Source organism: Esox lucius, chromosome 18 (genome assembly GCF_011004845.1).
Source record: "Esox lucius isolate fEsoLuc1 chromosome 18, fEsoLuc1.pri, whole genome shotgun sequence".
Lineage (NCBI taxonomy): Eukaryota > Metazoa > Chordata > Actinopteri > Esociformes > Esocidae > Esox > Esox lucius.
The window spans coordinates 4,905,776-4,917,696 of NC_047586.1; the positions used below are offsets into that span (position 1 = coordinate 4,905,776).

Consider the following 11,921-nt stretch of genomic DNA (forward strand, 5'->3'; position numbering starts at 1 on the left):
CACAAGGGTGTTTTTATTTAAATTTTTCACATTGTAGAATAATGAAGATGTCAAAGCTATGAAATAACATGTATGGAATCATGTAGTTGCCAAGAAAGTGTTAAACCAATCAAAATACATTTCATGTTGTAGATTAATTGAAGCAACCACCGTTTGTCTTCATGATCGCTTTGTACACCTTTTTCAATCTGTCTGACTGCTTAATGAGGTAGTCACCTGGAATGCATTTCAGTAAATTTCTGTAATTTCTTAACTTTATTTAATTTGTTTCAGCCAATCAGTTGTGAAAAGGTGGGATGGTTATACAGAAGACCATAATTCTGTCTGTACTGCAACAGGCCATATTATGGCAAGAACAGCTCAAATAAACAAAGAAAAACAACAGTCCATCACTATTAAAGTTTTGTCAAGTGCAGATGAAACTGGTTCTCATGAGGACCGCCAAACATAAGTTAGAGTTACCAGCCTTCATGGTTGAATTGCTGCAAAGAAAGCGCTAGTTAAGGACTGCAATAATAAGAGACTTCATTGGCCAAGACACATGAAAAATGGACATTAGACCGATTGAAGTTTTGTGAGACCCAAAAAGGATGAACGGATCTCGTGTGCTTCCTATCGTGAAGCGTGGAGGAGGAGCTCTGAAGGTCTGGGCTTGTTTGCTGATCAGTGTTCGTGATTTATTTTGAGTTAAAGGCACGCTTCACTGCATTCTGCAGCGATATTCCATCCTATCTGGTTGGGCTTCGTGGGACTGTCGTGTGTTCTTCAACCGGACACTGACCCAAAACACACCTCCAGGCTGTGTGAGAGCTATTTGATCAAAGAGAGTGTAATGAAGTACTGCATTCGATGACTTGGGCCTGTTATGGCTTAGGATGAGTTGGACAGCATTATGAAGGAAAAACAGCCAGTAAGTGCTCAGCGTATGTGGGGTGTCCTTCAGGACTGTTTGAAAAGCATTCCAGATGACTACCTCAAGCCGGTTGAGAGAATGCCAAGAGTGTGCAAAGCTGTCATCAAGCGTTGCCCACTGCTTTGAAGAATCTACAATATAAATGTTTTTTGGTTTGTTCAACACTTTTACTACACGGTTCCATGTGTTATTTCGTTGTTTTGCTGTCTACACTATTCTACAATGTGGAAAAGGGTATAAAGAAAGATGTCTTGTGTGGTCACTAGATGCTGATCTGAGGTCAGTTTCCCAAACCGGGGTGTTGAAAATAGGGTTGAGAGAGAAACTGGTATAAAAAAAAATCAGGAATGCTTGTTAGCTTGAAACAGGTTGCACATGCATCGTGTACACACATGTGGCCTGATGATTTACACGTTTTCCGAAACTTTCCAAGGCTTCTCTAACCCCCCCCACTCCATATATTTTCTTTTAACCACACTCAATTTTTTTTCTACAAATCTCTGTCCAATTTGCAATTATGCCACTGCTTTGTTGCCAGATCTTCAAAGCAGGTGTGGGTGAGCCCTTTGATGTGTGTCTCGCCACGTCACCCTGCTTGATATCAAAGCGTTCCCTCAGCCTTAAAGTTTCCGGAGAACAGGGCCTTTCCGAACGACCAGGACTACGCTCGTGCGTGCCCGACCTACCGCAGGGATTAGCTAGACAAGCCCCCCCCCCCGGCTGTAGGCTCGTTTGCACTGCCCTCTGCTGGATTTTGACATTTATAAGCTGATCCTAGGTCTGTGTCTAATGGTATCTTCTACCAGAAGGCTGAGTTTCTACTACTTTTTAGTGTCCCAGTGTAGGTCTTTCTCTTGATCACCTGCTCTGCTCTCTAGTTTTTTTCCTGGTCTGTGACTCCTAACACTGCTCTGAGGGTGAATTACGCATACAATTGCTTCCTGTGGGATACATATGATTTAAGGTCAATCAACTAGAAAACCGTTTTTAATTAAAGCAGCCCACCTAATGTGCCTCCGTTAACATTCGTAATAAACGTCAATTTGTGCGTTTTCTCAGACTCCGTTCAGGAGGCCTTTTCAGACACAGCACTGTGTTCATTCTTTGGGCCCCGATCACTACTTCCATGAATCTGAAATATATTAGTTTGGCCTCGTTAAGAATTTAGCAATATCAGGTATGTTTTGTCGACTCCTCACAGTCTTATTTAGAATTGAAGTTTCCTCATCTCTCTCTCTCTCTCTCTCTCTCTCTCTAGATTTTAAACTCCTCTCATCTCTCCTCTCTTTCTCCAGAATCTCAACTCTTCAGGCAGGAGCTCCAGCACCACAGACGGCCCTAAGTTCCCTGGAGACAAGAGCTCGACACCCCAGAACAACAACCAGCAGAAGAAAGGCATACAGGTGTTACCAGACGGTGAGAGGTTTCTTTCTCTCCCATACTCTAACTCTGTTTTTCCTTCCCTCTCTGGTTTTGATCTTGGTCTGGACCTTGTGAAGTATTATCGCCAGGCGGTGGGAATGTCATGCACCCAGTAGCTCTTAAGGAGAGGTCACGCGGTTGTGGTGAAAACGCAGGCATGTTCCTGGTCCGTCAGCGACAATGTCTGTCTTGTCCTTTTCAGGTCGGGTGACGAACATTCCCGGGGGCATGGTGACAGACCAGTTTGGGATGATTGGCTTGTTAACATTCATCCGGGCAGCAGAGACGGACCCGGGTATGGTGCACCTGGCACTGGGCAGTGACCTTACGACGCTAGGCCTCAACCTCAACTCACCGGAGTAAGTTAACTCAAGCTGCTTAAGCCTCAATCTTACCTCAAATCACCACAGTAAGTTAACTCAAGCTGCTTAAGCCTCAATCTAACCTCAACTCACCGGAGTAAGTTAACTCAAGCTGCTTAAGCCTCAATCTAACCTCAAATCACCACAGTAAGTTAACTCAAGCTGCTTAAGCCTCAATCTTACCTCAAATCACCAAAGTAAGTTAATTCAAGGTTCTTACCTCAACTCAACCTTCAACGTTTACTCTACACCAGAGTCACCTTACCTCGATGGGTCCCATTGAAAGTACCTAAACGTGTCAGAGTAAATCTGTTACTGCATGCAGTGTGGCTTCTAGTGAAGGTTTTCCCGATTCCATCCAGATGCTTCTTATTTTCTTTACCCCCAAACTGCCACACTGGATTTAACGAATCAACTATCGCCAAGCCACACCTAATTAGATGAGATATGGCCAATGTTTGGTGGTCCCTGAGGAGGGGGTTGGTCTGCCCAACGGCGCGACACCAGACTTAGTCTGTCACATCTTTCTCTTCCTGACAGATGTCTGCTGCCTGTCACCAGCCATTAGACGAACAGTCTGTTATAGCTGCTAACTTTGTCCTCACCCTGTCTGACTCTGTTAGTGCTCAAGTCAAAGCTCTCAAAGCCTGACCGCACCCCTCCCCCCACCCCCTTCCCCCTTTAATGTGCCACAGACTGCGGAGCCTTGTTTGGAACGATTGTTGCACATGTCACAGGAAATTCCTTCGGCACGTGTGTGGGGGAGATGGAAAGAGGGCTCTCTTTGTCCCTTATCTACACATCCACACCTGTCTGTGGACGTCTTTGGGCTTCTGTAGGTGCCCATGTTTCGGATACACCGAACGCTAGTCGCCACCTGTGCAGTCGAGATACTTACTCGGCATGTGGCTCCCGCCCCTACGGGTCACCCGCTCTGCTGTTTGGTCAGAGCTTGGCTAGTTGTCCTCACCAGCCAATTGGAGACCAGCATTCAGTGTCACTTGGGACGGAGGGCTGGAGTATGGGGATAGGGGGCGGTCGTACGGGGATAGGGTGCGGTCGTACGGGGATAGGGTGCGGTCGTACGGGGATAGGGGCGGCCGTACGGGGATAGGGGGCGGCCGTACGGGGATAGGGGGCGGCCGTACGGGGATAGGGGGCGGCCGTACGGGGATAGGGTGCGGTCGTACGGGGATAGGGGCGGCCGTACGGGGATAGGGGGCGGCCGTACGGGGATAGGGGCGGCCGTACGGGGATAGGGGGCGGCCGTACGGGGATAGGGGGCGGCCGTACGGGGATAGGGGGCGGCCGTACGGGGATAGGGGGCGGCCGTACGGGGATAGGGGCCGGCCGTACGGGGGTAGGGGCCGGCCGTACGGGGGTAGGGGCCGGCCGTACGGGGGTAGGGGCCGGCCGTAGGGGGGTAGGGGCCGGCCGTAGGGGGGTAGGGGCCGGCCGTACGGGGATAGGGGCCGGCCGTACGGGGATAGGGGGTGATTTGATGACAGCTTTGACCCTGGGCATCCACACCAAGTCATTACGCTTTTTTTTGTTTTACCACTCTGCGGAAAACCAGACGTCACGTGTGTCGACCAGGGCACACCCTCCTGAGACTAGGAAAGCCTTTCTGTCAGCGTTCCTTCGTCCTCGGGCAATGCTGGTCAATCTGCAGGCCCTGTGTGGATGCCTTTTAAGATCGCCGGGATAGAGGGGAGATACTTGCTGAAATGATAGTAGGCCAGAATCTTACCCATGATGCAGTTGCACCGGTCCTGGGCCCATTCTTTAAAAAAAATGTTGTATACATATCAATATGTTGTAGATTAGGGGTATTGAACTCTTAACCTACTTGGTCCGGAGCCCTACTGCTTGTACCTGATCAATAATTTTGTCCACCTGGTGACGTGGGACATCTGGTAATCCCTGATTAGGGGGTTGGAATGGAAAAGATAAGTGGATCTTGTGTCGCGGTCCAGCGTTGAGTTTTGGGGGCTGTACATATTGCAGATAATGTGTGTGTGTGTCCTATTTAAATTACGTAGTCTTCCATACGTGGGTCCAGGAAATAATGCGTCTGTTCTCTGTAAAACAGAAACCTGTACCCCAAGTTTGCATCTCCGTGGGCGTCAGCGCCGTGTCGACCCCAGGACATCGGTATGTAGACTACCCAGCCATGGTGATGTGGAGGTGGGGTACGTTCTGCCAGGTCCCCTCTGGCTCCACCTAAACTCCGTCTCTGTTGGTTCTCTTTTAGACTTCCACGTTCCTTCTGAGTACCTAACCAACATTCACATACGGGACAAGGTATGTACTGCGACTCACCCAGGGTGAGGTTACTGTTGGCCAACGTTTTGACCGTTCCCTACTTGGTCTGACATCAAATCCCTCCCGAACCACATGCTGTCTCTCCCCTCTCTTCTCTCTCTCCATCGTACTTATTTCTCCTCTCCCACTCTTTTACCTCTTCTCTCCTTTTAGCTTGCTGCAATAAAACTGTCTCGGTATGGAGAAGATTTACTTTTCTATCTGTACTACATGAACGGAGGAGACCTCCTACAGCTGCTAGCGGCGGTAGAGCTGTACGTATATGTACACACACACACGCATTCTCACACACAAGTGCGCACGCACTCGCGCGCACACTCACATTCACACACCCTATTATGCCTGGGGATGTGGCTGTGTTCAGAATGAACCAATCACATTCAAACTCATGTTAAATAGGCGTCGTTACACACCTGCCATCATTGAAAGGTGACTCTGATTAATCACAAATAAAGGTCAGCTGTTCTAGTAGGGTTTTCCTGACATTTTCTTAGTTGCATCTCAGAGCAAAAGCCACGGTCCGCATAGAGCTTCCGAAGCATCAGAGGGATCTCATTGTTGAAAGATGTCAGTCAGGAGAAGGGTACAAAATAATTTCCAAAGCATTAGATATACCATGGAACACAGTGAAGACAGTCATCATCAAGTGGAGAAAATATGTCACAACAGAGCCATTACCAAGAACTGGACGTCCCTCCAAAATGTATGAGAAGACGAGAAGAAAACTGGCCAGGGAGGCTTCCAAGAGGCCTACAGCAACATTAAAGGAACTGCAGGAATTTCTGGCAAGGACTGGCTGTGTGCTACATGTGACTACAATCTCCAGTATTCTTCATATGAATGGGCTATAGGGTAGGATGGCGAGACGGAAGCCTTTTCTTACAATGAAAAACATCCAAGCCCGGCTGAAGTTTGCAAAAACAAACATCAAGTCCCCCAAAACAACATGGGAAAATGTGTTATGGTCTGATGAAACCAAAATTGAACTTTTTGGCCATAATTCCAAAAGGTATGTTTCATCCAAAAAACGGCACTGCACATCACCCAAAGACCACAATACCCACAGTGAAGCATGGTGGTGGCAGCATCATGCTTTGGGGCTGTTTTTCTTCAGATGGAACCGGGGCCTTAGTCAGGGTGGAGGGAATTATGAACAGTTCCAAATAACAGGCAATTTTGGCACAAAACCTTCAGGCATCCGTTAGAAATTCTTTAGCACAACAACGACCCAAAGCACACATCCAAATCCTCAAAAGCATGGCTTCACCAGAAGAAGATTAACGTTTTGGAATGGCCCAGCCAGAGCCCAAACCTGAATCCAATTGAACATCTGTGGGGTGATCTGAAGAGGGCAGTGCACAGGAGATGTCCTCGCAATCTGACAGATTTGGATCCCTTTTGCAAAGATGAGTGGGCAATTATTGCTTCGTCAAGATGTGCCATGCTAATTGACTCCTACACAAAAAGACTGAGTGATGTAATACAAACCCGATTCCTAAAAAGTTGGGACACTGTACAATTGTGAAGAAAAACAGAATGCAATGATGTGGAAGTTTCATATTTCAATATTTTATTCAGGATACAACATAGATGACATATCAAATGTTTAAACTGAGAAAATGTATCACATTAAGGGAAAAATAAGTTGATTTGAAATATAGGCATCCAATATAGTTTTCCGGCCTTGACCCTTACACACAGAGATTGTTCCAGATTCTCTGAATCTTTGGATGATATTATGCACTGTAGATGATGATAACATCAAACTCTTTGCAATTTGTCTCTGAGAAACTCCTTTCTGATATTGCTCCACTATTTTTCATGGCAGCATTGGGGGAATTGGTGATCCTCTGCCCATCTTGACTTCTGAGAGACACTGCCACTCTGAGGGGCTCTTTTTATACCCAATCATGTTGCCAATTGACATAAGTTGCAAACTGGTCCTCCAGCTGTTCCTTATCTGTACATTTAACTTTTCCGGCCTCTTATTGCTACCTGTCCCAACTTTTTTGGAATGTGTAGCTCTCATGAAATCCAAAATGAGACAATATTTGGCATGACATTACAAAATGTCTCACTTTCAACATTTGATATGTTATCTATATTCTATTGTGAATTAAATAGAAGTTTATGAGATTTGTAATTTATTCCATTCCTTTTTTTACTCACAATCAGTACAGTGTCCCAACCTTTTTGGAATCGGGTTTGTAAAATCAAAAGGTGCTTCAACAAAGTATTAGTTTCAGGGTGTGCACACTTATGCAACCAGATTATTGTGTGTTTTTATATAAAATGTTTCCCCCTCAAAGATTTGTTTTTTTTTTCCAATTGAATTGTTCACGTTGTAAGTCATATTGAAGGTGGAAAAAGTTCTGACATCATTTATCTTTGTCTCGTTCTTTTACATCACAAGACCTTGGCATTTTAACAGGGGTGTGTAGACATTTTATATCCACTGTATACCTACACACGCACTCTCATATACACACACACGCACTTGGATATACCCACTTACATTCTCACACCCACACCCACTAAGCGTCCTCCTCTGAGCTTAACTCCGCTTTTATACCATGTCGTTTGTCTCGATTGTTATGAGCAAGTTTTTCTTCATTATAAAATGTTAGATTGACGATAACCGTGCTTGGACAACCTAATAATCCCACAAGGAAGCTTTTGCCAATGAACGGCTGTTCAAGTTTTGTTCTACTGACCTTTTATATAAGAACTAGGTCCATTGCCACAGACTCACTGACGTTTGACCCTGGGTCCACTGGTGACTTGTGACCTTTCACCTCAGATTCAACCGGGATTGGCGGTACCACAAGGAGGAGCGGGTTTGGATAACTCGCGCACCAGGCATGGAGCCCACTCTCAAGACCAACGCCTACGAGAGGGGGACCTACTACTTCTTTGATTGTCTTAACTGGAGGAAAGTAGCCAAGGTAAGTGTTGTCCAAGATGTTAAGTCTCCGAGGCACGACTTGCTGTCAGAAAGTCCACAACAAGTCTAACAGGGACACTAGAGCCTCCTCGTTGGTCTTAAAAGCCAGTCCTGACATGTTGCTGAAAATGTCGCCAGTCATCTGTCATGTGTGATGTGCATTTCTGCATCCATGTATGTGTAGACAGCCGTAATATCAGGAACCAGGGCTGCAACTAACAGCCGTGTTGATAATTGATCAATATGTCGATTTCTATTGTGACAAATCAAATTCCAAAGATCCGTCCCAGGATTAAATGCTAGTTTCATTTATTATGTTAAATGAGGGTTGTTCCATATTTTTCCATAACTTGATTGAATTGCAGTTTTTGCAGTGCTGCTGTAAACGTTATTAATGCACCATTCAACACGCAATTTATGGCGTGACACCAAATTAATACACCGTCCCCAGTCGTTCCAAGTAACATTTTTAGTAGCCTGGTCAACATTCACTGTTGCTATTCTATGCAAAATCATTTTTATTGCCGTTGTCGGGTTTATTGATTATTTGGTGCTTCCCTGCTATAAACTTGTCTGAAACTTCCTCAAAACTGCGTAGTCTTAGCTGGCCGATGCTTATCATGATTAATCAATCAAATGTATTTATAAAGCCCTTTTTACAACAGCAGTTGTCACAAAGTGCTTTTACTGAAACACCCTGCCTTAAACCCCAAGGAGCAAACAACAGTAGTGTTGAATTTCAGTGCCTAGGAAAAACTCCTTAAGAAGGCTGACATTTTGGAAGAAACTTAGGGAGGACCCAGGCTCAGAGGGGTGACCAGTCCTCTTCTGGCTGTGCCGGTGACATATTAAGAGTCCAATTGGAATAATTTATAAATGCATGTGGGCTAAATCCAGAGTCTATTTAAATTTAGACTAGGTCAGAAGCATGACCAGATGGACAAGGACAGGGACAGCAACGGGCCCCCCAAAACAGGTACTCCGCAGGTGTGGACCAGGAACTCATGTCCTCCTAAATTCTAAAACGGGAGGAGACTGGGAAAATTCAAAAAATGCATTCCTCATATCAACAATGATTTATAGTGGAGAAGGAGAACTTGGTGGGGAAGGAGAACTGACCCAATCCCCCAGCACAATAGTATAGCAGCGTAAGACCTTGGGACTGAGACGGGGGGGTCCCGCGACACTGTGGCCCTACCCGGGGGAGGCCCCGAACAGGGCCCAACAGATACCCACCAATCGCAACCACCCTGACATCAGTGACATCATTTGTATTTTCAAAAGCAGAGAAAGCCAGTGTCGAGGAAAAGTATTAAGGACAAGAGATTTCAGGTCAGGTTAGCTAGGCTCTGATGATAGTGAAGGAGTTGTTTTACTGAAGGTTTGGGCCAAAGAGGGCCGTAGGTATATTTGATTAACTACCCAATGCTTCAGGCTGTTTATATGAGTCGGCTGTGCTGCATCAGTAAAAATCCCAAGGCAAACACTTAATCATCCTCTGCCCCCTGCCATCTAAACATGACCAGCTGTTCCTACCAAGGTCCACAAATCCAAAAGGATCTTTGCTTCTTCCACAAAAATGGCAATGGAAACAAGGGATGCGACCATATGGTTACCTTGGATGAATTGGTGGGCCTAATCTTGAACTAACTTTTTAATGTTTTTCACCCCCGCCCCAGGAGTTCCACCTGGAATATGACAAGCTAGAAGAAAGGCCCCATGTGCCCTCCACATTCAACTACAACCCAGCTCAGCAAGCCTTCTGAGAGACTTCCTTCCCCTCCTGCTCTATCGACCATGGGAGTATGGCTGACTTCTTCCCCAGGTTTCACCATCAGGGCCTGGCTGTCCCGGTTCTAGTCCTGGTTAACCACTCAAACAGACCTGCAGACAGCGAACGCCGGTGTGGCTGGCTCAACAGGCATCCTGCTTTTTATTCCTCGACGATCGATCCGGCTTATTGACTTTAGGCCAAAGGGAGGGAAACCCAACAGCCATTTTGGTTCAGAGCGGGTCCTTCCTGAAAAGCCTCACCCGAACCGAAAACAGACGCTCGTTTATCTCTTTTTAATACATTTGTTTTATTTCCCTCCTTTATTATTTTGGTCCTTTTCCATTCGTTTTGTGGTTGTCGTTTTCAAAACATTCTCAACCTTTCATTTGCGCTTCATGTTTTCAGACCTCCTCTCTGGTCATGAGGTACAGTGATGTAATAATTCACCATCACACATGCCAGTAAACTCAGACCTGACACTCAACACACACTCAACAGGACAAGGTCTTACAGTTACCCCGAAAAGTGTTTAGAGACAGTGTCGTGAATAATACAATCAGACCTCAAACTACAGCAAAGGCAGACTAGAGGCCAGGAGAAAATGCAATGTTCATATTGTAGCACTATTTCGTAATAAAAGAACACAAAATATGTTTGTGGATTTATTAATATGTGAAGGCCGTAATACAGTTTTGACCGATCCAGGAACTCTCCCAAGCACAGGTTTTTTTTCCTCTTTTTATTTCTCCGCCCATTCCCTGTTCATTCGTCAGCTCCTCCCCTATTCCACCATTTCTCCATACTGTCTTTTGGCAGGTCTCTGCCTAGCCACAATACAATAAATATCAACCAATCAGTGACTGTTATAGTGACAGGACATTCATGTCTCCAGATTCAGAGCATCTTCCCTTATTCCAGGATGAACAGAACAGAGAAAGGGAGAAAAGCACTGTCCAAGTCTTTATTGCAATTTTGTAATAAAAGTGTACTTTTTTTTTTTTTCCTTTTTTAATTCTTTTTCTGGGGGACTCACATCACAAAACAATAAAGATATGTATGTACGAATGTGTATATATTATATATATGACATCTATTTTGGAGAAGGTAGAAAAAGAAAAAACGAGAAGTCTAGAATGTTGCCCGGCTGTACCTCATTTTTTTGGAGGTGAGTACGGTGTGACACAATTCTGGATGTTATCATACGACACGGATGAAACAGGATTACCGGGGACCATGCCTCTCAACAACAACCATGGGTGATGTGGATTAAAGCAGGACTGTACTGGAGCTGGTGGATAAAGGGGTGACGATGGCCACTGGCCTAGGCACTTTGATTTCGACAACCTCCCAAACGACTAAAGGACAACAACCGAACACATACAACCAATTGTGTACCAGATAGGATCTCTGAGCCAATAAAAGATATCCGTACCCATGTGATAGCGTCTTAGATGGGGGATACGATTGGAGGAAGATGTGGACTGAGGCACTTCACTTTGGCTGTTTTCAACAGCAGCATTTCATAGGAAAAGAAAAACCCAATAAAAAAAATTATGATAATGAAAACAAAACCTATTGATCTTGTATTTTCTGATCAAGTTCTTTAAACAAAAGCTGCTTCTCTTCATAATAAAGTAGAAAAGGCTTTCTCCTGTACGCTGCAGTGTGGGGTTTGATTTTAGTGGTGTGTGTGTGTGCGTGCGTGTGTGTGCGCGTGTGTGGTGGGGTTGTGGGGCACAGTGTTTGTTGTTTTGTGTGTTGCATTCTTTTTGGACATTCAATGCATTATTTGATTGTTTTGTCTTGGTTGTTGCTACGTTTTACCCAACAAAATACGCATTAAGAAAAATGTATAGATTGGTTTTCAAATTCAAGGGTACTATCCCCAAGATCTTCCACAGGAGGGTGTTCATGTTACTTGATGTGAAAATGAAGAATTATTAGTTGTGCGCTGCCACCTTGTGGACAAAAAGCACAATTTCACTGTATATGTTTTGTGCTTTCAAGTTATTGGTGCATCTCAGAAAAATCTATGGGCTAGTGGGAGGTCTTACCTAAATTTTCATCCTCCGTTTCCTTTCAAATCCGTGTAGCGAACGAGTTTTGAGTGTTTTGCTCTTAGGTAAGAAAGGGGATTGGCTCATAGCTGTTGTGTAACATTGAGATATTGCACAGCTGGTC

At 45.1% G+C, this 11,921-nt stretch overlaps 1 protein-coding gene across 2 annotated transcripts in view; it reads left to right on the plus strand.

The window, feature by feature from the left end:
• LOC105023108 (CCR4-NOT transcription complex subunit 2) overlaps positions 1 to 11,396 on the plus strand; it is a 34,486-nt gene extending 23,090 nt beyond the window's left edge. For both annotated transcript variants that reach the window (XM_010892037.5, XM_010892038.5), the window contains exons 9-15: positions 2,209 to 2,329; positions 2,538 to 2,694; positions 4,790 to 4,851; positions 4,952 to 5,001; positions 5,176 to 5,276; positions 7,823 to 7,967; positions 9,646 to 11,396. In XM_010892037.5, the coding sequence (XP_010890339.1) occupies positions 2,209 to 2,329; positions 2,538 to 2,694; positions 4,790 to 4,851; positions 4,952 to 5,001; positions 5,176 to 5,276; positions 7,823 to 7,967; positions 9,646 to 9,732 (723 nt within the window). In that variant the 3' untranslated portion in view covers positions 9,733 to 11,396. The remainder of the gene's footprint in view (positions 1 to 2,208; positions 2,330 to 2,537; positions 2,695 to 4,789; positions 4,852 to 4,951; positions 5,002 to 5,175; positions 5,277 to 7,822; positions 7,968 to 9,645) is intronic.
• Positions 11,397 to 11,921: the final 525 nt, after the last annotated feature.